A 26,045-nucleotide genomic window follows, 5' to 3' on the forward strand; every position below is an offset into this window, starting at 1 on the left:
GAGTGCCAATTTAGCAAGAGCATATCATAATATTTTATGAACAAACACACTTCAAAGATAAATAAGAAGATCTCAAAACGTGTGGTTGATGAACATGCATTGCAGCAATTGCAATAATGTATTCTTACAAGAAATGTAAGGAGAAGAAATGCTTTGTACTTTAACTCAAGAAACTGGAAACATTTGTCAAGGCTAAGTAGGAAAACAATTTAAAAGGAAGTCAAAGGTACTCAAAAGAGTGTAAATGGCTTTGTATTTTGTATGGAAGAATGAAAACCTTCCATAGAAGGAGACTGTGATGATCTCTGATCCTGTCCAAATGCAAATGAAAAACCAACGTCATCTTTTCCATCTCCAAACGCGTGAGAATTTGATTCCGAGTGGAAGGGAAAGACAAACGTGTCTTCATTTTCTGATTTATCAAAGAAGCTTCCTACATGGAATACATATAATATTTGTTATTAGATTAGATCTGAGAGAATACTGCATTCAGCATATTCTTCTTTATTAATATATTGTGCCAAATATCCCACTGAGCATCACCCCACAGCTGTGTGTTTATTGTTGCACCAGAGATGGTATTTCTAGGGGGTTGCTGTTAGAATTGACACTGAAGGAAGTGTGGAGCACTTGAATGGTTTAGAACAACAAAACACTTCTGCATGACACATTTTGCACCAGAGAATCTGTAAACAGAATCTGCAAAAGTGTTTATTTAGAGAAAAATGTGATCAATCATTGAAACACTTGAACTTTTTCTTCTTCTTTGCAAGTCCTCTCATTTTGCTTCGAACACACCTAACACTATCCCTATTTCTTTCTTTCTTTCTCATGCCTCTTCTTTTCCATGATACATCAGGCATTTGGAGCCCAACATGCAAGGGAAGATTTAAGCTAAAGATTTAGTTAAAACACAAATGAGCACGATAAACCACTGAGCTACATTATCACAACTCAACATCCTTTCAGACAGCCAAAGGAGCTCTGTTAAGCTGCATCATGAGCCTGTCAGTCATAGGAACACATGGAGGAGGGAGCTGATATACACAAATACATCTGAGTTTCAGACTTACCGATATCTTTGTGTAGGGACAGAGAGTTCAGGTTTCCCACAGAATAATTTTCCTCTGTCTGAAGTATAAACAAATCTTTAATTTAACCAATGAGAAAGGCAAAAAGTAAACTTTATTGCTGATATGTAATATGTTCATTTGGTTTTAATGAGAAAAACAGTCTCAGTGAAAGTTAGAAGCCTTTACAAAATCTGGATTTAAAGGTATTTATGAGTACCTAAAGTTGCAAGGAAAGTTCTTTGATCAGATGGGTTTTATGATATTTGCATGCAGCTGCAAACACCCTTCCTCCATTCTTCTAGGAAAAAAATCAGACTGATAAGAGTCCAAAAGCTGACCTGACTTACTGCCGGTTTTTTAAACCAAAAAGATTCAAAATTGTTCAAATCTGTGACTTATAAAATCTCCAAGCAACAACACAAATACTACTGAGTAGGGCCTCAAATTGCCAGAAGGAGTAGCAGGACAAGTAGCACTTGTCACTCTTAAAATGTGTTCTTGGACTAGATTTAAAATAGATACTGATGTCTTTCAAAACTCCCATCTAACTTTAAAGAATCCCAGAGCTGCTACAGCCTGATAAATTCTTAGTTTCTGCTGCTGAGAAGGCACAAAATAATGTGGGTTCTGACAACACTGAGTGACTTAAAATCCACTCAATTCCTAAACAATTCACAATCCACACACCTGTGTGTTTTCTACTACACACAGTTCATGCTATGAGATACCAAACCCACAATAAAAAGGTGCTTTCCCTCATCCCTGCTTCAGCTCCCAGCCACCTGCAACAGCAGCTACCTGGTCTCAAATCGCTTATTTGCATCATGGGGCTTGGAACTACACTGCCAAGCCCTGTCTGATGCATACATCCAACCTGGATCCCAAATTACCAGCCCAGGAGAGGAAAAATTCCTCTAGAGCACTGGAGCTAGGGATCCTCCAAAGAAAATGGAAGGCCTGGATTCCATTTAGTTGCCTACCAGCTCCTCCTTTTGTGTATAGCTAATCCATATTTGCTGTTCAGTAACCCTAACAGACTGTCCTTTCTTCCCTTCATCAAGACAAAACTACACAGGAGAAGCCTGTGAGTTGTGAATTCTGCTAGAGAGCTTGAATTTTGCACTATAACACTGAACCAGAAGCCTTTTGGTGAATTGAGTCACTGTATATTTGCACATGATCGAGATTCATACTTGGTTAGAAGTCATCATAGGGAGATTGTCAGAAAAGGAATTAAACCTTTTCAAATAATATCAAACTTAAAAGTAACCAAGATTTAAAAAAAAAAAAGTTTGCTACAAAGATAACAAGTCTGAAAAATCTCATTCAGTGTCAATGCTATTTTGGTCACATATTTTGCTTTGTGGAAAATAATGTTCACAATTAATCATTTTTACCTCATCAGATGAACTTTGTGCTCCAAACAGAGAAGAATCAAATAAATTAAATCCAGGTGACTTCTGGGAGAAGTTCATGAGAGAAAAGAAAGCCGGAGATTTTGATCTTCCCTCTTCACAACCTAAATTTTGAATGCTTTAAATACAGAAAGGTAGAAACTATATTAATAGTTTTTTTAAGTGATGTAGATGGCTTTTTTCCTCCTATTTCTTCCTTTTTCCTCTTTTTTCACTTTTTTACATCCCCATAACTTCCATCAATAATTGCTTTTTGCATAACAGAACAGGTAACACAATTCTTTAAAGTAAAGGGGGGTGGTGATCTTACCAACTCCCTGTCCTCTTAACAAAAAAACCCCAAAGGCATGTTTAAAGATAGAAATCAGAGTAACAAATATTACTGCAGGGAAAGACAATGTGTCTCATATATTTCCAAGCAAAGTACTGATCTTTCAAAACAGCATCAACTGGAAATGATATTGTAAGAAGAAAACTTAATAAATATCAAGCATAACTCGGGAAAAAAATCTGAACATTTTCAGAAGAGCTTCCTAGAAAATTCTTTCTCTAGTACCTTTGAAAAAGAGCAGAAATGCTTATACAATAAAAGTGAGTACAATTTATTGGCTCAGAATCAAAATAAAAGTTGAAATCATACAAGTCAAATGGAAGTGTTTTTGAGGAGTGTGGGTTTTTCCCCTTTAAGTCAGGTGTTTTAAGTGCTCTTAAGAAAGGCTCTGCACTTTCTTCTGCTATGTCACGATTATCTTCATTTGTCTTAAAACCTTTGTGCGCATCCTATTAAAAAGAAATAAACAATCATGTTTATAACATATAAAATTTCCCAAAATATCATTAGTCCTTTGAACCATAAATAAGTTCTCAGTAGAGTCAGCACTGAGCCTGTTTATTTATAGTTCTGTGCAATATATGAGTTTTAAATGCAGACTTTTTTCAAAATGTTTCATCAGCTCATATTAATGAAAAAGTTATGCACCAATTGATACTTTACCGATTTCTGAGACTTGCCTCTTGCTAACTGAATCAAGTATGTCAAAATACTTTCTATTCTAAATAAACTTCTTACTTATGACATAAGAAATGCTTTTCTTACTTGAGGTACATACAAACAGTCCATGTGCTCATCTGCTTCTTCATCAACACGTTTGGCCTCTTGGCTTGCTGCACAAAAAAGACAGCACTGCCTGTACTATAACAGCATTTCAAACAGACACATAAAAATGACATTGTGGGAAGAATCCATCAGAGAAGTTCACTAGCATTGCATTGCTATTGGTAAGAAAGTGTGGTTTTCTCAATAACCCACTTTGTGGCTCTGTCCATAACAATTACCTCTTGTTCTGCCACTTGCTGTTGTCAAAGCATTACTCAGGCTGCTGCTTGTGGTTTGGTGTTCTTCAAACCTGCCCTTTGTTCCTTGAGAGTGCTGTTTTTGTATCCTCCAGCTACTGCCCTCTGAGGGTGTTAATAATCAACAGAAACCAGGTTGGGAACAATATGAAAAAGCACATCCATGTGACAGTGATGAAGTGTAGTTTAAAGAGCTGGTCAAGACTCAGGATGAGAAACGAGAAGAAACATTATCAGACTTTCTGCTGTCAGAATTTCTGCTTTAAGCTTCAGACTGTGCCACATCTCAGGCACTATGGGTTAAGGTCCTATGTTTCAGTATTCTCTTTGTAAAATAATCTGGGCTATAATCTTTTACATGCATCTAAATTAGCAGTACAATTACAAAAAGAAATATTTAAACTGAAGCTCAGTTCCTTGTGATTTCAAAAATCCCAGATCTATTTGTAACTACCCTGGTTATGTCTTAAGCATTCTGCATGTTTTTCTCCAGTTAATTTTCATCTTTAGTGATTTTGATCTGATTCTGTAAGATACCTAAATTACTGGGTTTATTATATCCCTTTTCTTTGCATTTTCTCATACCTTCTGGCTAGATATTAAGACTGAGTTTCATTTTACCCAAGTAATTTGAGACTCAGGTGTGAATTTACAAGAGCTATTGGACAGATCCTTTTATTCACAATGGTCAGTGCAGACTAAATCCTACATTACTGAGCAGTTAAGTCTCTATTTAAATTAGGACTCTGCCTGTCTGCTATACTCAAATTTTGAGCTGAACAATCAAGGTGGAAAAGAAATACAAATGTTGGCCCTCTTAATGTCAGAATGAAAATCTGGTCCTTAGAATTTTGTGGTGTATAATTATACGATCCAACCTTACAAAAAGCATTACAGTAGTACTTTACCCAATACTTCTTTTGCACTGTCAAACTGTTGATTGGAAGCCAACTGCTTTGGAAGATCTGATGGTCTAAAAGACAAAGTTTAATGTTTGTCCAAATGTGAATTCTTTCCATGAACCCCAGCCTCAAGAATGAAAGCTATTTTAATAAAGTTACCTGAATTTCACTTGGTTTTGTATGCTTACTATTGATGGAACTGGGGCAATTTGTGGGTTTTTAGTCCCTGCAGTGTCAATAACCATCTAAAAGACAGAAAAAATTCAAATGAGGCAGCAAGTGAAATTGTCACTTCAAGAACATCACTCTGATTTCTTCTTAGACTGTAGTAATACCTTCTTTAATCAGAACTTAAGGATCAGACAGTGTAAAAACCTTCTCTTTGTTTTACCTACATTTTGACAGCATGATACCCAAAACCATTTTGGTAATTTATTAATAAAGTCTTAGTCACAGCACTGATAACTAGATGTGATTAATTAACTTTTCTGTAAGACAAATAATGCTATATCATTTACAAACTTCATGCAGGTTTGCTGCTGCTGCAGCCTGGCTCCTCATGTTTGTCAATCCAAAATAGGGCTGGGGCCAGGCCTGGCTCTGCCTCTGAAGGCCAACTGAGCATCCACATCAGTCTCAGTCAGCATAGGTCTCATGTAGGGATTGAAAATCTGCAGAAAACATGGATATACCCCCACCTCACAGATTTTCACCAGAGCAGAAACCGTAACTCTTCTATGTAACATGTATTCATGCCTTAAGGGCAAGACAATCTATGCCTCAGCATCAAATAACACATGACTTTACAGTGAGTGTCTATTTCTTTTTTATTTTTAATTAATAAAATGTATCAAACTGAATTCTATGTAAGGTAGGAGTTCTGCAGAATTTGCCTGCCACTCATCTCCTGTAATGTACAGCACACCTTTTCTGAAGCATAGCAACCTTCTTCCAATCTTTTTGTTTTTCCTCTGACTCTATCTTCTTTTCCTTGTTGCCATCATCCTTTCTTAAAGTTCTCTTAACCTTGACTTACTGCTTCCTACAATTGTCTAAGTGCAATTCTAGGTCCCAGACTCCCAGCATCATCTCTAGATTACCCTGGCAACAGCCCTTCCATCATCCTCATCATGTCTCACTCCCTAAGCCAGTCACAAATCAGAACTGCTTGAATTTTCTTCTGGTCTTGTCCCACTCAGTCTTGTCACTGTCCTTCATCTTGTCTGGTGTTATGAAGGCTTTGTCTTCTCACACAGACTTACTTCACTCTAAACCATTTAGTGATTCACTCACTTCATTCTTCAGTTCCCTTGAAATTCTTAAGAAAATCAGAACTGGTTATGCTAACTTTTTTTACCTGATTTTTTTTGTTGTCCATTGAGTTTTGATTTTAAATAGATCCAGTGAGATGTCCCTTAGAAAGATGATTTAGAGACAGAAACTTCCCCAAGCTCCTGCACAGCAAACACAGTTAAAAATTCTTCTACCCCTTATGGCCTTACCTCCTCTAATTTCTCCTTTTAATACTTTAACCTCCTTTAATTTCTCCTTTTAATACTTTAACAATGTCTTGCTGCTATGAATGGTCTTGTACTCCATGAGATTACTGGTGGTTTCCACAACTTTGCAAGTTGTACCTCCAGCTTTCTTCTGGATTAGTTTAATGTATTTGAATTTTAAAAATATTGTATATGAATAAAACTGCAATTCACTCCACCATTTCAAAAATGTCGTATTCTTATGCGTGAGAGAGAGAAAATGGAGTTGTGGTGTGCTCCCACAGTGTGCCAAGGAGTGTTGTTCATGGTTTTATTCCTCTCAGCCCAGATTTCTGTTTCTGGCTAAATCTCAGAATAGAGCTGTTAACTGTGGGCTGTCCTGTACACTCAGTCCTTTATGAAATCCTTCATTATGGAGTAGATGGCTCATGTAGCAAATACTTGCTACATACAGAATCTACAGTGGTTATTTTAAATACTAAAAACTACAAAATGAGTTGGTAAGATGGTCCACCTCGATTTTGGCATTAGAATGCACTTTGCAAGAACACAAATATTTTCAGATTGAAAAGGCACCAAAAAAGGATTTTTGCTGTGATTACCAAGCAATTGCAGATTACCATGATTAGCAATTTACAGTGCTAACAGCTTTTCTGTAAGACATAATGCCATGAGGCATATTTGAAGTATTTTAAATGTAAACAACCACATAAAACAGATTATATAACTTCATATTTTTACCAGTGAGAGAGCAACACACCTGTGATAGATCTTCTTCAAGGCTGGAAGAACTGCTGGTGACCACTGAAAGTTCCACTGGTTTCTCTTTTTCTTCTCTCCCTAAATTTACACGTATTATATAATATTATCAATAAGATTAAGTATCCAAAGCATGGCATTGTTAAACAGAACTTGTGAACAAACCTTATAAATTTTCCTTTTAATAGAGAGCAAAAAGAAACTTATCACAAAATATTAAAGTATCAAACAAATAACAGTTGTTTAATATTTACTGTTCTAATGAGAACAGTGCTAAAGGTATTTTAGATTTGAAATAAAATTAATTTCAGATGTTTCTGACACTATGCATCAGGTATATGTCATGTTACTTTATTCATTGAACAGACAAGGGAGAAATCAGACACACAAGATTTCCACAATATTAAAAAAGGTAAGCACCCAACTCCCATTGAAAGCCTGGCTTCAACTATAAGCAATTGAGCAGCTCACTAGATTTGTTATCATCATTTACTCATTCTTTTGAACAAAAATAACCCAAAATGTTCACTGAAGTCATTAAACATACTACACCTGTTTCTGCTCGTTGTTTTGAGAATCTAAAACTCTGCACGGACTGGACAAATTTCTGAGGAATGCATGGGACATGCAATGTTTTATACAGCTGATGTTTCTTCTTTGGCAAAGATGGGTGTTCACGCTCTTCAAATACCCTAAACAAATTTAAATTAAAAAAAAAAAAAAACTAACTAATCATTTCAAAAGAAAAGAAACTATAAAATAAAAATGCTTCAAATAAGTGGAATTCACAAGTGCATTGGATGTTCTCAAGGAAGTTCTACCACTTTCAGCACCATTAGTTGATAAAAAAGTGTTTTTAAAAATAATATCAGAGAGAGAATATCTCTGAAAAAGTAGCCATAAAGGAGTAATAAGCCAATCATAAGAACATTGTTGGCTTAAATTTTGTCGGTGTCAAAGAAAAGTGTTAGTATTGTGGAGTTTTACACTCGGATTAAAGTGCCTCATTATTGGAGTTCTGAAATCACATTTTCACATTTAAAACCGCTTTCTCTCTCACTCTCTCTCTCTGAGATTGTCTGGAATACTCACACTACACATACACAAAAGAGAAAACTGCAGCAAGTGTTTTTACTTGTGGGGTAATTGTCTGTGTAGGGTAAATAGCCCTTTACAGTGCAGAAAGACAAAGGTTAGCAGAACAATGAAGAGTAAAGAGGCTGTTTGGCGCAGGAACATTTACTATTTTTTAGAATAATAAATTCTATTTTATTTTCTCTCTGGCATTCCTGCTTAGTGCTTCTGTGCTTCTAGCTACAACATCTGGTTTGTAGCCAACTGAACAATGCTGCTCAGCACAAATGAAGAACTGAGTCAGTCTTTTGTTCTTGAAATTCTCCATAAACAAAAACAAGATAAAACATAGGATAAAATAAAATAGTGTGGAGTAAAATAGCAATAAATAAATAAAATACCACTAATAAAAAAATACCACTGAGAAGCACTGGCTAAATGCAAGGACCTAACACATTAAACTCATATATATACATGTGAACAGTGGGAACTATGCTCACATAAAACCCTGAAAGTACCTCAGTCAAGTATCTCTGATGAAAAGAACTATTTTCTGTTGCAGTTATCTTTATAACTGGTGCTGTGGTGGAGTGAGACTGAACAAACTGTACAAAACATCTACCACCTGAACAATTAAAAACCAATGTAAATCTTTCTGTTATATTAGTTCTAGATAAACCTGTGTCAAGACTGAATACAGAAAACAAGATGTGTGTGGCTAGTGTCTCTTTAAATTCAGATGCAGGAACTCAAAAGCAAAGAGAAATCAAAACAGGGCTAAGCACAGAACTCTGGCTAAAACCATTTCACTTTGTTCCAAATGGCTCATTTTGCCACAATCATCATTCTAAGATCAGTTGAACAAGGCTACTGTGGCTGAGGTCATCATAAATAGGGGAGTGTTTATGGTTAGGGATTTTTTGGTTGGTTGATTGGTTGGTTGGTAGGTTTGGGGTTTTTTCAGAACTTAGTTTAAACAACAGTTTAAGCAGTTTAAAACTGTTTAAACTGTTTTTTAGTAAAAACCGTTTAAAACTGTTTTATAAAGCTCCTGGAATCAGTTTCCTTGTGCCTCTGTAAAGCCTAGCAGACAACTCTATATTTCTAAAGATTTACTCTCCATTAAATAAAAAATCATCTAACAACACATATCTACATAGAAGAATATCTCAAAGGCAGAGCTACAAACCAAACTCAGAGGTTCTTAATATATTAATTCTTTAAGTAACAAAACCTTCCAAGAGAGCCTGCAGTTAACTTGCACTCCCTTCCCTTCACAAAAGCAGAAATACAAACCATGTAGATCTTCTCTGACATGAATTAACACCACTGGAAGAAAAATAAAACTGCATCACAAAGCTCAAAACAATCCACATTGCAGTAACAAGAACAATCATTTGTCTTCTTTTTCTATTTCACTGTTAGTAGACATCAGAGTAGATAAAAACCTTTTATCTTGATCCATACTGCAGGAGTATTTGTAAGTGCAAAGAGAAAAACAGATATTCTTAAGCCAAAATAAATTGCCATTTCCTTAGTAGTATTTTTCTTCTTTGCAGCATAAAGAAACCCATGGATCACTATTAATTTCCACTACAGGAAGCAAGTGTATCTCATTATACATATGAAGAATCACACCTGCTTCTGTGGTATTTACAGCTACTGAAACCATGTTCAGTATTCTCATCAGGAGCATTCTTTTGAGTTGGCTCTTCATATATGTTCACATTAGAAATCCAGAAACATAATAAATATCATAAGTACTTTTCTAAGAATTATATTATCAAGTTTTTTCCTTGGTCAGTAAAAGTCAATCACTTCTGATGCAAGGATGCTGAAAGAACTGCAATAATCCACCGTGGAATCTCCTTTATGTGAAGATGTAGCAAAAAGCTCTCATTAGGAAAGCAAGAGATGGAATTAATACATGACCAAATTGGGAAAAAAAAAAATAAAGAAAGAATTATAGAGTCATGGAATTAAATCTCAACCATTTTACAAAAGCAGAAAGAATGAGCACTATACATGCCATAGCACACCAGCCTTACTGTGTAATAAATAGAAGGTATAACTGAGACATCAAGACCAGGCCTTCAACAGAGTTGAGTCCTGTTTGGTGATTGAGAGCTTTTGCTTTGGAAATTAAACTGTGACACTTGTCAGTGTAACTGCTGCGCTGTGAATCAGAGACATGAGCCGATAAGAGTGGAGGAATCTGTGTTTTACACTCCTAACCAAAAACTGACCAGACCTAAGTGATTCAAACAACATTCCAGGCTTTTTAAAGGAACAGTTCCCACTGCCATCCTGCTGTCCAGAGCAGAACATAAATATCAGCACCAATTAATTGGCTTGCAAGCTTGCTTCTTGTCTTGAAGCCTTCTAAAGCTTTTCATGGGTATTAATCTGTACATTGTTCTGCCCAGTGCTTTCATTGCTCTCTTCAGTTCTTTCCCTTGATGCTGCTGGTTTCATGCTGCTCTGGACCAGTACATGGAAATTCACAGTACAATTCCTTTTTATTTCCTCTTCTTTTATGGCAGAAGATGAAGATATCTCCTTTCTTAACAAAGATCTTTTTGCTCAGTAGTAACTTTGTAGTGGCAGCAGGACAGCTCAAAAGAAAACTCCTGCCTTTGGTACCCACATTCTGCTGTATTTTTGTACATTGCTTTGAGTCTGCAAAGATTTATTTCCTATGGCTCATTTTCTCAATACACAGTTTCTGTTTGTTTGGGGTTTTTTCCCAGAGTTTTTTTGTTTGTTTGTGGGGGTTGTGGTGGTGTTTTATTGGTTTTTGGGGGAGGGTTGTTTGTTTTTGTTTGGTTTTGGTTTGGTTTGGGTTTTTTTTGGTTGGTTGGTTGGGGTTTTTTTGTGGGTTTTTTGGTTTTTTTTCAGCTTCATAATATACCCATTTTTAACACCAATAGTTACTTAAGCAGTCACTTCCATGCTTTCTACTGAAGACTTTTTTTTTTAATACACTAATGCCAGACAAAGATATTAAGAAACCAATTTTATGCCATTTTCTACAAGCCTTTATGTTGTGGAACATACACAAGTTCATGTGAAGGTACAAGCAGACTCCATGACAGGAAAAGAAATGTACAAATGGCAGGTCTGGCAGCGCACCCTATGGATTCCTTACCACAAGGAGTCTCACTGACGGATTCCTACACCTCCATACCCAGAGTATGGATCTCTGTCTCTTACAGCAGGTCTTTAACTGGTATTTTGTGTTCTGCAGACTGAACACACATGGGTTTCTTTGAAAATTCAAAGACAATGCTTCCCATCTTTTTTTTTTTTTTTTTTTTCTTACCTTGTCTTAAAACTAAGGGGATTCCTTGCTTCCCCAAGTTTCTGTACTTGCCAATTACAAAAAAATCTTACACGAGAAGGTAAAATGGGTGCAAAGAAAGCACCACAAAGAAATGATCATCTGAATGATTTGTAGGTCTGTAAGAAGATATTAAACTCAAAATGTCCCAGTGAAAAGAATCTTAGGAATTACTAAAATGACACTTTTTATAGGTATGTTCCACTAAATGCCGGTTTAAAGCCCTAAAAGGATTCTTTTTCAAGCACATCATAATGTAAAATCACATTGTCTAAATCTTTCAGACATATTTTCACTTTAAAATGGATTTTGGTCTAAAAGTATCAGCTAGACAGGAGAAGTTTCAACATTCACAAGGACTCCAGATAAGTGCAAGATAGTCCTCTTGGTGATTTTCAGTCATTGTAATTGAGCTCAAATTAAAGTGAGTCCCAGCTGTAAATGATTGCTGACTAATTTACTAAGCCATTAATCCTGTCTATGAAACTTTCACTCATGCTTGTTTTTAAGAACTAAATTAAGAGTTAAATTTCTTAAGTAGTTCAGAGGTGAAGACAACTGACATGTGGAACCCTGACTCCTTTTCCAAATACAGATTTAGTAGAGTTAATGTTACTTTATATCTGACTACACAGTCACTGTAGTTGCATTCAAAACTACTTACACAGATCCCTCAGCAGTAGCTGAGGAGAAAATGCTTCTACAAAATATTTTTATAGCATGTTTTCAGATACATTGGGCTTCCAAGAATCAAAAACTGTCACTATCTTAACTCTCAGAAATATAAAACTTATTAAATTGCATAATTAAATCACATGACCAGGATTAGAGAAGCTTGCCACTCCTTATTTAACATCAACTTATGTTTTGTAGCAGTCTTTGTGTAAATCCGAGGTAGTATTCTGAATAAAAGCAAGGGGGAAAAGCATTTTGAAGTGTACCTTTCTTTAAACTGTTCTGGCTTCTCAAGAATTTTCTGATTTTTTTCTTCAATTTTTTGGGGATTATTTTGATCTTCTTTAGTATCTTTGGAGATCTTGAAGGATAAAGAACAAATGGCATAAAAATTGACAGAACTTGAACTATTTTAGCTGCAAAAGTTTTCTAAACATAATGAATCAGCGCTAAGTAGTAGATTTTGTAGCCAAGAGGTTCTGAAGAAATAAGGACAACAAGGTTAAAAAGAGGCAAATTTTTTGGTTGGATAAACTCTAAAAACTCGAATCAACACAGAAGTCTTGGAGCATGTGCCTAAATATCCCAACCTAGAGCTCCTTACATGGTTTCCTTCACAGCTATAAACAAATTCTCCACAGCCCCCTTCCTGTATATTTACACAGCACAAACCACATTGGGAACTTCAGTCTGGAACTAAGAGTGTCAAACAGGATCACAGAATATAAACAGAAAAAAACACCTGTGCAAAACGTGCTGCTATCAGCACAAGGCAGTAAACGCAACCCTTTTCCACACAGGTAAAAGCACCCAAATACAATGCTATAAAAAAGTTACTAAACCTTTACAAGGTTGGGCTACTCAGGCTTAGAAGAGACCTTTAACAGAGGAGTTGGTCCAAATTCTGTAATGATAAAATCCCGTTGATTTTTTTTTTTTTTTAAAGATACTCCCTTTGGAATCAGTGCTTCTCCTAGTTAACCAGCCAGTTTTGCTGCTGGCTATTATATACCCACACATGTATTTTGGAGGGAAAAAATAAGGAGAGAAGGAATTGATTCTTATTGTAAAAGCATATTTAGTTAAATCCAAACCCTTAAAAACCCAGTAGGACCTGTGAAAGCTGCACACTCAAGCCCTGGGGATCACTGAGGAGTGGCCCTGATCTATTTTGAAGTGTATTCTCCTGAGCTGACACCAAAGTCATTATCACACAGTGCCTTAGCAGAAACTGTGGCACAAACTGAGGTCAGTAGAAAGCATTTACATTCACGGACCCCTCTTCTCTAAGAAAACAAATGCTTTAGAAACATATTTATAAGGCTGGAATCATCCTGTTCCTCTGTGAGCTTGAAAATACACAATTTTTTTGATGTTTTAGAAAATGTAACAGTGCTATGTATGATCACATACATCACATGTATTTATACATAATAAAATTAGGATGCAGTTACCTTTTTTAAGTAGTCAGTTTTCACTTGTAATTCTTCTGCTTCTTTTTCTAGTTTGATGGTTTCCTGCTCAGCAGCTCCAGCAAGCTGCAAGATTTCCTGTGTTTTTTTCCTCATAGAGGCACTTCCATGTCATGGAATATATTTTACAATATATTTTTTCAAGCAAGGAATGCTATCAGATCCCTCTCTGTGCTACAACAAATGCTAGAGGTGCAGGAAGCTCTGATAAATCTCTATTTCCTTGGTCAATCTTCAACTCTAACTTCAATTAAGCTTCTCCTAAATGAAGCATTTTGATGGATATGTTATTAAATGAAATTTTCTTTCCCCAAAATGCTCCCATAAATTTAAACTGAATAGCTGAATTCGACCTTTCTCACACAGAAATGCCAATGCTGCCACTCTATACATAAATACATAAATAATTACTTTATTTTCAAATAGTAAGCTGTGAAAGGTAAATATAAAACTTCTTTCCTGCCAACTGAACAAACACTAGAAATCAAGGATACATGTGTACAGCCCAAGCATTTATGGATGTAAAAGGAGCAGCCTCTGCAAAAATAAAATTTGCTTTCAGATCATTAACTAACAAATCCATTTTCTTAACAAATACAAGATAAATTAAATATATCAAGAGCATTTATCTTGGCTTAGTATAGATAACAAAAATTGCAGTATAATGTAATGGCATTTAAAAATAGCACTAAAAAGTGATGAAATTAAATTTAAAATTTGAAGAGGCTTGATCTAAAGAAATCTTGGAACATTTTTACCCCAAGAAGTTCAATGACAAATCTCTCCTCATTATATTTATGGGTTGGAGGAAGGAATATTAGTATGTATAATCTAAATTCTTATTTGCTACAGATTACATTTTTTTTAATGGTATATTAAAGAGAATATATTTTATTAGCTTAACTAATTTCAGAAAATCAGAGGATTTCCATATGGCACCTTTAATGTGCAATGCACTGCCAAAGGGCTTTATTGTTAAAGAAATAACAATAGCAGTACCCAGAGTATCCAAGCAAACATCTCCTTTCCATTTGTAATTTTCAACGTGTTTCAAAACTCGCTTTTGGATTTCTTCAGCTTCTTCATCTTCTTTGTAATACTTCTGGGCAAGAGGAGTTTCTGTATATTTTTGATGATGTTCCTCCAAAGTCTTTCTACACTGGGTTATGGAATCCTCATACATTTTCCTATAAAATACATGTAATTCAAATTTTTTTCACATGAAAGCATTGATTATAGGGAAAAAAAAACCTGTAAATTCATGGCATCAGCTCAGTTAGTTTGCTGCTATCATAGGAAGAAAAGTCAGGTTATATTTAATATGGAAATAATTAACCTTTGTTTGTTTGTTTTCCAGATATATTCAATGAAAATCATGCTGTATGTAACAAATAGTCATGATGTAGAAACCAGCCAAACCTCCCTGTTCTAAAGGGAATGTAGACCATACCATAATCAAAGGCAGCATGGCAGATGACAAATGTGTTTTTCCCTGTGTAATTATCATGAAACTCACTGCAGGCCAAAGTGTCTGCTGCTGCACCTTGGCGCAATTCCATCAGTTTTGGAGGAGCTGGATCAAAGTTCCAGTAGAAGAGAATTTGGCCAAACCTCCCATATTTAGAGCAGCCTGGTGCACCAGTGGACTAAGAGCTGCCTCCAAGGAGATGCTGTGTGACTCAGGGAAGCCTTAAAAACACACATCAGCCACACTGAAACAACAGGACTATTCATACTTAAGGTTAAGCAAACACTTAAATGTTTCAGTGGCAAAGAGCCAGAACACTCAGCTTCTTGTGAGGCTGCCCTGTAAATTAATGTTGCACTAAATGTAACTTTACTGACATCATGTGAGCACATAGCTGTGAATTCCTGAAGTAGGTAACATCAATTAATACAGGAAAACCTTATGTGAACAACCGAGAGGCAATTTTTTAAATATTAAGTTATTAGTACACCTAAAGATTAGCAAGAAATTCCTTTATGGGAAAAAAACTATGGTGCATAAAAGCAATTAAAACCAGAAACCCACTTCTTAAGCTGCTCCTGCATTGAGGAACAGTTTTCATTGCTTACAAAGCACACAGAACTTAGGATTTCTCTTTAAGAAACACATTTTATCTCAAACTGCTATTAATCATTTAATGGCAGCATGACTGAAAGGCTGCATTTGGCAGTTCTGGCTGCCCACTGGCTGTGCCAGGCAATGGGAGAGAGAAAAACTTTTGTCCAAATTCAACACTAGAATCTTCTGCTCTTACAAAAGGAAAACAAATTCACAAGGCAAAACACAATCAGATTCTAATTTTCAAATCAAACTACACTCCAGGCACAAGTTCCTGTTAAACTGACTGTTAAACTTTAGGGGACAGAAGTTGTAAGTCAACACTGTCAATCAAACCTAGGAATTGATATTTCTCAAAGTTCATATAGAAAATTACACTAATCTATTTACTTTTCTACACAGGTGGTCTCAGAAATCTAAGGGGTTTGAGTTACTTAATATTTCTGTATATTGTACAAAATTTCCCAGGTACGAAACATGAAAAATATTCAGTCCTATTTAATTAAATAGACATTAAAATAACTGATCAAAAAATAAAATTGCTAATAAACTTAGAATGCATTGCATATTATTTAAATAATATAAATAAGTAAAATAATTTGTTGTAACAGGTGCATTTCAAGCTTGTCGATATAATCCTCAAACTTTATATTCTTTTCCCAAAATCTATTTTTCACAGATAATATTTATGGCCATATATAGTATAGTAGTCTTGAGTAATCATCATTACTTTTGATATTTTCTCCAAGTTATTTACATCCTCCACTTCATGCAGATAATACAGACTATTTCAAATTCACCACTGCTCACATTAATTAAAGAAAGTTTTATTCTAACTACAACAGGAAAAGGGCAGGACTCATGACTCCCTGAACATTATGTGGGTAGCAATTTATTACTTTTTCCTTCTTCATATCTCTTATTTTCAGGATTAACTTCCAGTTCATATATGCATTCTTATATGTTCTTGAAATCAATAACAACAAAGAAACATGAAAGATTTCATAAACTCCCATTATAAGTGCCTAATTAAACATGAACTGATCTGCCCATCTTTGAAAAACATCTTTTCATCTAAAGCAGCATGTCCTCAGTGCCCCCAAACGCCAGGCTAAAAAGAACATTCAGCTCATAAAGTTCTAAAGACACTTATTTTTCTTCCTAATTTAAATATTTAGAATTTGCTGACTTGAACATATCATCAAATGTTTTGGTGCAGAGGGACTATATTGGGGGCACAGTTTTCAAAAATATTAAATTAAATTTATTTTGTGATTTGCACTCATGATGTCTTATAATTAAGCTCAGGAAAACAGATCAAACACTTTCATGTTGGAATTGAAACTAGTTATCTAAAGAAGCAATTTAAAAGTAATGCTTCTTTGGCTTGTCAGCTCAAATTAGTGAAAGCCAAAATGGCTTAATCATATACTCATAGAAAGCCAATTTAGCCTTATTTTTCCCCAAATTTAGAGCTCTGAACAGGAAGAAGAAAGATAAGCTACTAAGTGAGTTAATTAAAGGCTCTCAGGCATGCTGTTTCTGCCGTCTTGGACAACTGGCAAAAAGAATGATTACAAAAGACTCAAAGCCAATGTTTTAAATTACCTAAACTTACAACTGAACTGGTATTTAGGTATCTGGAGGGGTCTGCCGTGACTTTTGCACCACAGGGCTGAGCAGCCTCCAGCCCCTGACAGGCAGAGCAGGTGAGCAGCCTCTCTAAAATGGAGATTAGTTCTACTTTGTCCAGTAGAACTTTGGAGGGTTACCTTGGCACAGCAGATTTGGTACATTTCAGTGAGAATCTTCAGGGTTTGTTCTTTATTTCATAGACTCTAGACAGCTACATTACACAATTAATAATTTCTTTTAAATGCCAAGTCTAAGTAATCAAGATGAAACACCTGAGATGTCACTCACTGAACAGAACTGAATTTGCAATTAATGCTGACTAGATGCTTGCCCACAACTTTTAGACCAGGATTTCTGAGCCATTTACTCATTTTTTCAGGACCTAAGAGTGAATCTGCATGCTTAGTTGTTATTTTGAAAAATATACAACACTATAAAAAACTTGATTTGTATATTTTGATAATCCTATGCAATTCATACTCAAAAAGAAGGAAAAGCATAGAATTATCTGAATGCTTTGAACTGTTACCTGAAAACACTAATTGTTTTTATTTACTGGGTTTTTCTTGAAACAGTAGGCAATCATATGATGTTCTGAAAAATTGTAATGGGCATTTGGGAAGCAATTGAATTTTGAGAATTCATATTTTGTCATATTTCTTTGGCAACTACAAAATATCATATGATCTCATAGTAATGTAAACAAAAAATTCTTTTAATTATTCATAAGTGACTATAAGCTCCTGAAAGGTTGGCAATTTTTTCATCCAGACAACACTAGTTTTGCTGCTCAATTTAGTCAGTTCTGGAAACCTCATCTCATGTGATCATAGATACCTCTCATTTTCTATAGCTTCCTCTAAAGCTTTAATTTCATTTTTCAAACATTCTCCATGCTTTTTAAGAATTGCATAGGTCGGCTTCCAGCTGTGGACAAAGTAAACAAAAAACAAAAGGCTGTTAATGGTCTTTCTTAGTAAAAAAAATTTAGAAAAAAAAGACACCAAGTTACTTTATCTAGCTTACAAATTATTTATATTTTTTTAACTTAAACATAAATGGGCTTAGTGAGAAATCTTTTGCAGGCTGTCCTTGTTTGGGACAGATTTGGGAAGAATACATTTATTTTGTTAATATATTAAACCTGCAAATTCAAGAAGAAAGAAAATATATATATTTAGAATTAAGAAACTTTAAAAAGTACTTTTTAAGGAATAAATGGAATGAACTTCACAAATTTTTGGAGCTAATGCTAAGTAATGAGGTATCTAAATCTACATTTTAGGTCCTCAACACATCACCATCAGTAAATCCTTTAGATACATTCAATCTTCTTGTAGGAGATACCAACAACTTCATTCTCACCAGTATCACTAGCACCCATCTCACACCTAAATGCAAGAAGCAGTTAAAAACCCAGAATTTCCTCCATTTGCTAAGCAAGTCCTGCTCAGAAGGCACCAAAATGACTTTCCTACAACAGGATGCTGTAGATAGTTCTGAGAGCAGAGCAGTTTCACACAAAACTGTTAACTATTGAAAGAGCACAACTTTCTCAACATCCAGGCACTAGAGATACCTCTGCCTTGGATATGGGAATACTAGAAAAACAGGCAGATAGACCTTCTGATTCAAGTGAAATTCAGATGTGATCTTTAGGAGAGGCACATTAAAAAGTTTTTGAAAGGAAAGTAAAATGGTATAAGAAGCATGAACCATCAAGCACTCCTGGCACAAATTGCTGGACACCACTGGTGATTAAAATGGAACTACAAAATGTTACTTCACTGCATCTACTGCAAATTCAGCAGAAAGCTGAATTTTAAAAGGGTCAGATATTTTCAAAAGCAGAAACCAACATACTTATATAAAAAATGTGCTTGAACACCAGACACTGTGATGTTCTTTTACTCAGGAAACTCCATTAGTTTCTTTGGAGGAAAAAAAACAACGCTAAGCTGTAAAATTCATAGAAACTTTATTAATCAGAGTATAAACCATGTTGTGAGTTACATTTTTCATTCACATGTATTCCATAGGCATGGAAAAAACATGTGGTACAAGAACAGTGGTTTGTGAACACAAGCAGGGATGCAGGATTAGAGCATTTACTTGTTTGCTAAATGCATCACAGTCTCATGGATGTCCTTGGTAGCCATCACATTTATCTGTCCTTCCTTTCATCAACCAAGGTATAGAAAAGATCTCTATCCACACTACTCTGAAAGCAATAAAATTATTCTGCAGTTTGACTAGTGGGACAAGATAACAATTTCTTTTCCTAACTAACAACATTCTGAGCTCATGAGGCTTTTAAAAATTATCTTCTCTCTCCATGAAATCCCACCATCCTTGCATCTCAATTTAAAAATTGTAAGAGAAACAATAAAACTGGAATAGGTTCCATCACCAGCATTTCACTACTTCTTACAGCTCTGGGATCAACATTTCTAGTTTGGATCCTTCAAGAAACTAAATATTGGCAAAATGTCATCACTTATCTAAAAATATGCTTTATTTGGCTCATTTTCTGTCTTCAGGTCTTTTTAACATGGACCAATATGGATTTCTTCAGAAAGCACAGTATTATCCCAATACATCTATCCCATATATCATATTTTCTCTGGACTTGTTGAATATAAGAACCTTGTATTTTGTTCAAAGTCTTCAAATCTGCTTCAATGTACTGATAACATCTTGTAACCCAGACAAAACATTGTTTCTCTGAGAGCTCTGCTGAGCTCTATCACTGGCAATTAGTCAGCTGTGAGGGTGATTGTGACTCCAAAACAGTATCTGAATTTACAAAACCAACATTAGAATCATGGCCAGTATAGATGGAGTGTCAACCAGAATAAATTTTAGAAGTTTGGGGTGATTCTACTGTGTAAGTGCTCTAATTGTCTGATCTTATAGCCAGGGCTTGTTTATTGCAGTCTGTCGTTAAATGACATTTCCAATAATTTAAGACACAAAGTCTCTACTCTTCTGCAAGCATTGTCCTTCTATGAATACATGTATTCATTAATGAGTCACTTCTCATTTTCAGTGTCTTTACACTAATGCCATTAATTATTCTTTGTAGGACTTGAGCCAAAACCCATTGAATTCAATGATTAAAATTTAGATCAGATCGTTAGTTCTACCCTTAATTTTTTACTCCTTCATTTGCATCACTTAACAGTTTGTCATTTGCAAACAGATTTGCAGCTTCAAAAAGTTATCAAAGGAAGCAGTGTGAATAGTTTCATAAACTTATGTGAGTGTTCATTTTATTCTACACTGGAAGCAAGAACTTAATGTAATGGAAAAATAGAATTTTTTACCAAGGTCAGATCTTTTCCCAACTCTTTTAATGGTAAAGCTACAAATCAGTATTGAATGGCAATTCATTCAAATAAGCCAGCCACTACACTCACTTCATTCACTAATGATTCCATTCTTTCTTTTTCTCCCTGAGAGTTCAAAATAAACCTAAAAGATTCCCAATGCCATCTTTACTTTCCTTTTTGTTCTCAGAAACACCCACACACTCCATTCACATTGTAAAAAAAAAAAAAAAAAAAAAAAAAATTCAGATGCATTTCATAGATATTTTTGTTGAAGTGCTTACTTTTAGATAAATAATTGTAAGAAAACAAAACAGAATTTGCCAACAAATCCTCACTCCAGCTGATGAGGAACCAGTCAGATTGTGGAGAAATAGAACACTGATGGATTTTATCACCTAGAACAAACTCTTTGTATTGTGAAATATAGATTTGCCTCTTCAGCTACCCTTGCAAACAATCTGAAGGTTTTAATTTTAAAAAATTGTCAGGGAGACAAAACTCCTTGTAGCTAAATCGTGTCTTGAAAAACTCCTAATTACTAAGATCCAAAAGAGAACAGTATCTAAAACTTAAAGTAATTATTTGATTCAAACACTTAGTAAGGAAAACTGTAAATGGTAGCCCATTGCATTCATCAAAAGATTGTGCCCAGAAGAAACATTTTGCAATCGGGGGCAAAACTGATACTAGAATTTGCCAGCAGAAGCATACACACGTGTATGCAAAGGCAGCTATGGCACATGTTGTGTGAAAATATGCATAGAAAAAAAAGTAACATGAAATATATTGTGAACAAAGAACAGAAAGATGTTCCATTTTAGGGAAGTCTCTTTTTTTAATAGTATTCTTACTATTGGTCAAATTGAAAAAACTCAGGTGCATCCAAGTGTAGAAAAATTATGCTTCTTTTACCTTAATACATGAATATTTTAGCATGCTGCAAAGACAGTACCTGTGATCTTCTGAAAACTGGGGATTTTAATAAAACAACAAGCCAAAACTAAATGTAGTCTGTTTTTCTATACATCTTCTTTAGCAGATGAGTAGTACTGTAATTTTTCTACCTAAAGATTTACAGTTTAAAAAAACCCCAGGAGAATACTAAAGTTTTCCTTAACATCACTGCTGACAGAACACACCCACACATATTTTTCCCTTCCTTCCTCAGTGACTTCCTCAATGCCAGCCACAACTCAGAGTTCAGGTTCTTTTATACTCACACACCACAGCTCTTTTTGCTGCTCTCGTTCTGCTTTTGCAAATCAGCAAGCTCCTCATTGCCTTTCTTTATATTTTCCTCCAACTCAGCAATTTGATTCTTTTTTTCTGTGATTTTTGCAGTGTGCACTGAAATTAAAAAACAAATTTAAAAGTACATTCAAGTATTTTCAACAAATCCATGAATCAAAAGTTTATTTTCAGAATTATTAAAAATTCCTTCCGAAAAACTTAATCTCCATAATGCCAGCTGAGTAGACAGCCTGCAATTAACTAAAGTAACAACGAAGTGAGTCAAAAATGGAGATTTTCAGCTGTGAGTATCTTAATTATCATCTAATATTGTGAGACTGCCATGATTTGTGCTGTTTCTGACTCCCAGTCTGTATAGAACTGAAGTAACTATTAGTGGTATTCCCCAGTTCAGTGTTCCCACTGAAACACTCCAAACCATGCACTGCTCACTCACTCTAACCAGGACCAGGACCCTCTTTCAAACATTTGTATTCTTTTGCAGAAGTCCAGAAAGTCAAATGTTCTGAGTGGGAAAGTTGACTGCAGTAGAGGAAAAATAAAAACATCACAAAAGGCATATAAGCAATTAGTGGAAAACAGAAAGAGAAAAATTAAAATAAAAAGGAATTTTATTCAATGTAGGAATGTGTAATGTATGATAAGTTAATATAGGACACAGGTTAATTAATTTTTAAGTGCATTATAATGACAGGTTCTCAAGGACTATGCTATTTGTGGAGATTCTTAAGACAAACTCTTAATTCTGCCTCTTCTGACAGCAGACAGCTGGTAACAATTTCTGAACGAGTGGTTGGAGGAGAATCCCTGTTGTTGAACATGATCAGTGTTCTTTCCACAAGTAAAAGCTGTGAGAGCTATCATGTATGCTCACCTTGCAATGCAACAAGCACAACTTGGTGAATTTTTTTCCTCTGCATTTTTAACTCTTTTTTTCTATGCAAGATTTCAAATTTATCACGGCTAAATCATCCTTGCTATCAGTGCTGCCCTGAAGCACTAAATGCCAGGCTGGGTGGCCCTACATACAAGTCAATCACATCCTGCCACATCCTCATCTATTCAACTGGGAAGAGCATCTTAGTGATGTAAGATGGGTCTTGAGCTGTTGGAATTACTGCTCTGAAACTTCATCCTGAAGTTTGGCTCTGGTTTTGCACTACTTGCTATATAATAATTTTCAACAGCATCTGCATTTATAACAGAAAATAAACCATCTCTCACAGAGAAATGTCAGTCAGTGAAAAGCAAAAATTTCTCAACGTAATTTAATATCTTGGGTTATCCTTGGGTTATCTTAAGTTGCTTAATATTTTCAATATCTAAAGTCAGTAACTTGCATGAAGTATAAATACAGAATAACTGACATGGTTTCATTTCTGTAAATAAACAGCTGAATGTGGCAGAACCCTGCAGACAACGGTTTGAGATTTACCAAAATGTAACATAATGCTATTAACCAAACATACACTTCACATCTCATTTAGTAATTTTTACAGATAAGCACTTGTGTGAGCTGTTCAACTCACCCTGTGCTTTCACAAGGACCTGGTGGGTCTCACTCAAAGTTAGTGCAGGGACCTTCCTCAGAACACACCCCTGGCTACAGCTACACCCAGCTGAGAATCTGACACTTTTAAAGTTTATTTTGTCTAACCCACTTTAAACTATTTCTTCAGGATAAGGTAAATCACACTCTAAAAGTGCCTATTTCCCTCCACTGGTAAGAAAGGGACTGTAGCCAAACAGCCTGATGAGTCTCACACTGAAAGTCCAAGGCTGAATGCTACAGCTGTTCATCTGCCAAGTAATACTCACACGGAGACAAAATTACATCAGTGTTACTACTTTTTGCTAAGTATTTGAAAGACTTAACCCAAACTGCTAAAAGCCTGAGTGTTGGTTGTGTGCTTACACATGTTTAGGTATCTCTGAAACGAACACAAAAGCAGCTCTGCCATGTTACTACACAGCCTTCAGATTTTCCCCAAGAGCATTTACCCTAAGCCTGCATAAATGTTAAGAAAAGTCTCATCTCTAAGGTTTAATTGTGTGACTGGAGAGTTAAACCAGAATCCAAGGTGTGCCAGATATAGTGTTACAGATGTTTTCATGTTTAAGATGCTTCAATTTAATTGTGATAATCTCCTTAATGAATAAGTACTTGCTTGGACATATCCATGAAGATTATTTGAAATGTTATTTAAAGAAAGAACACAAATAAGACCAGAATTTTATTTTTTTTAATGGAGGTTATGTACTTGAATGTCTATCTGTGAAATACCAGAGGTGAGCACAGATATTCTCAGATTGTCTGTGGTAGAGAAACTATTCTTCAGACATTCTTATGAGGGATTCCACATAGTAGCATGGTTTAAAAAAACAGTCCAGACATAAGTCCATAGTATTGTGTTGCCTGTAAGCCCTGGGGAAGAAGAAATTTGATGCAGAGCAAGACTTTCTCTTTGGGTTTACTGTTTTGAATTTCGAATAAAGTAACCAGCTGCTTGATTGCAAAAAAAGAAGAACCAGGCTTGAGTACATAGCAGCAACTGAGAGAACTTTCATTATTTTAAGAAAACAGAAAGAGAGAAGATGCAGTGAGGCAGAGGTCCAAATCTGGAAAGAACAAAAAACATGAAGAAAGAAAGCGAGGCAAGTGGCAGATGTACTGAGCAAGCACAGCTGAATCAAAGGGCTGCCAGTGACTGTGAGGAGCTGCAGAGTCAGAGCAGGAAATGGCGCAGCATGAAACTGGCTGTCCATGAGGCAGCTGAACAGCCTCAGCTACAAGCCCGAGCACAAGCAAAGTCTGCTGGGGAGAATGGGCGAGTATTGATGGCTAAAGATGAGGCAGGGTGAGAGCAGGACACGGGACAGCTCCCATTGTTTACCCCGCTTCCGCCCCCGAGGCACAGAACATGTCCCAGGATTAAGGAAACAAAATCAGTGTTCAGCATCCAATAAAATGATAATTTATCACTACTCACAATTCTTCTGATGATCCACATGTTCCTTAGCACTGCGAGTTTTTTCTATATCAGAAGCTTAAGAAGAAAATTGACCCTTCGTTATGTACATATATATGAGTGGAGCTGTGAAACAAACATATGCTGTGCAGCATTAATTGCACAAACTCTGATTAACAATTATTTTAGCAAAATATCTAAATAAAATTTTTACCATTAAATAGCTGTCAGGACCCCTCTACACAACCTCCCAGATAACAAAACATTACGTAGGCAAAGAACAAAACTTAATGTTATGCATTTATTTGAAGTTAATATAACCATTTAAAGCAGAAAATATCACTGTATGCAGTACATAAGTAATTGTTAACAAAAAATGTATAATAGAATGACCTACCAAACTTGACCAGAATTTTGTCGAAGTTGACTGAAACCGCATCACTCATTGCTTAAACTTCAAAAGAAAAATGCAATTCAAGGATTTACACAGTCAAAAGCCTTGTTGATACAATAAACAAGTCAAAATGGCAAGACAATACCACACATTTTAACATAAAAGGGAGAAAAGTAGTTTTAACTGCATTTGAATTGCTATCTGGTGGAACCAAATTTCTCACTAATTGTGGTGAGGGACTTGTAAGAGTCTAAGCCACGGGTAGGAAAAAAAGAGATTTATAATTTAGGTAAAGCGTTGCTCCTGGAGCAGTTCTGTTTGAGAGGTTTAATGTTCTCAGAAGGCAATGAAGAACGCAAGGAGAGATGTTTGTGTACAAAATGTGTAACAAAGGTTACTAAGCCCATGGACTGCAGTGCTGCTGATGGAAAAGTTCCTTCAGCATCCTGCCCACTCCTCCCGTACAACCACCAAGTCTATTTAAATCAAAGGTGTATGAACGCTAAGCCTGAGTGAACACAGAATGCTCATCAAAGGGAAAATGGATTGGTACAAATTCTTTCTTCTGTTTGTACCGTGCTGCTATGTGCAGCAATTCAGTAACGAGTCTTTAAAGAGTTGGGGGATGATGGAGATCTCTGAAAGGGATGCAAACACCGTTCATCAGAACAGCTCGATAGCTCAGGTGCATTAACAGTGAGCGAAGTTGTCCGGGCTTTAACTGTCCCACAGTGGGACAGCTTTAACTGTCCCCATCACACTGTGAGAGAAGCAAAGCCACGACCTATTGGTGGCGAGGAGCAGATCCTAATCCAGGATAAAGTGGAACAGAAAACA

At 35.7% G+C, this 26,045-nt stretch overlaps 1 protein-coding gene across 1 annotated transcript; it reads right to left on the reverse strand.

The window, feature by feature from the left end:
• On the reverse strand, nucleotides 1-25,282 carry C6H14orf39 (chromosome 6 C14orf39 homolog). The gene is made up of 17 exons (XM_066322287.1): nucleotides 25,212-25,282; nucleotides 24,836-24,892; nucleotides 21,815-21,941; nucleotides 18,100-18,189; nucleotides 14,562-14,749; nucleotides 14,057-14,099; nucleotides 13,545-13,665; nucleotides 12,357-12,451; nucleotides 7,554-7,693; nucleotides 7,003-7,082; nucleotides 4,903-4,988; nucleotides 4,750-4,814; nucleotides 3,585-3,652; nucleotides 3,129-3,268; nucleotides 2,471-2,606; nucleotides 1,074-1,131; nucleotides 1-433 (listed from the first exon to the last, which is right to left on the reverse strand). The coding sequence occupies exons 1-17, from the start codon at nucleotides 25,258-25,260 to the stop codon at nucleotides 231-233; spliced, it is 1,746 nt and encodes a 581-aa protein (XP_066178384.1). The 5' UTR covers nucleotides 25,261-25,282; the 3' UTR covers nucleotides 1-230.
• Nucleotides 25,283-26,045: the final 763 nt, after the last annotated feature.

This window comes from Sylvia atricapilla, chromosome 6 (genome assembly GCF_009819655.1).
Source record: "Sylvia atricapilla isolate bSylAtr1 chromosome 6, bSylAtr1.pri, whole genome shotgun sequence".
Taxonomy (NCBI): Eukaryota; Metazoa; Chordata; class Aves; order Passeriformes; family Sylviidae; genus Sylvia; species Sylvia atricapilla.

Coding starts and splice junctions, on each gene's coding strand:
- C6H14orf39 (XM_066322287.1), bottom strand. CDS start 25,260: ATGAGTGATGCGGTTTCAGTCAACTTCGACAAAATTCTGGTCAAGTTT. Junction 3,653..4,749: donor CAGTGCAAAAGAAGTATTGG/GTAAAGTACTAC, acceptor TTTTTTGTGCAG/CAAGCCAAGAGGCCAAACGT. Junction 1,132..2,470: donor CACAAAGTTCATCTGATGAG/GTAAAAATGATT, acceptor TTTATACTTCAG/ACAGAGGAAAATTATTCTGT.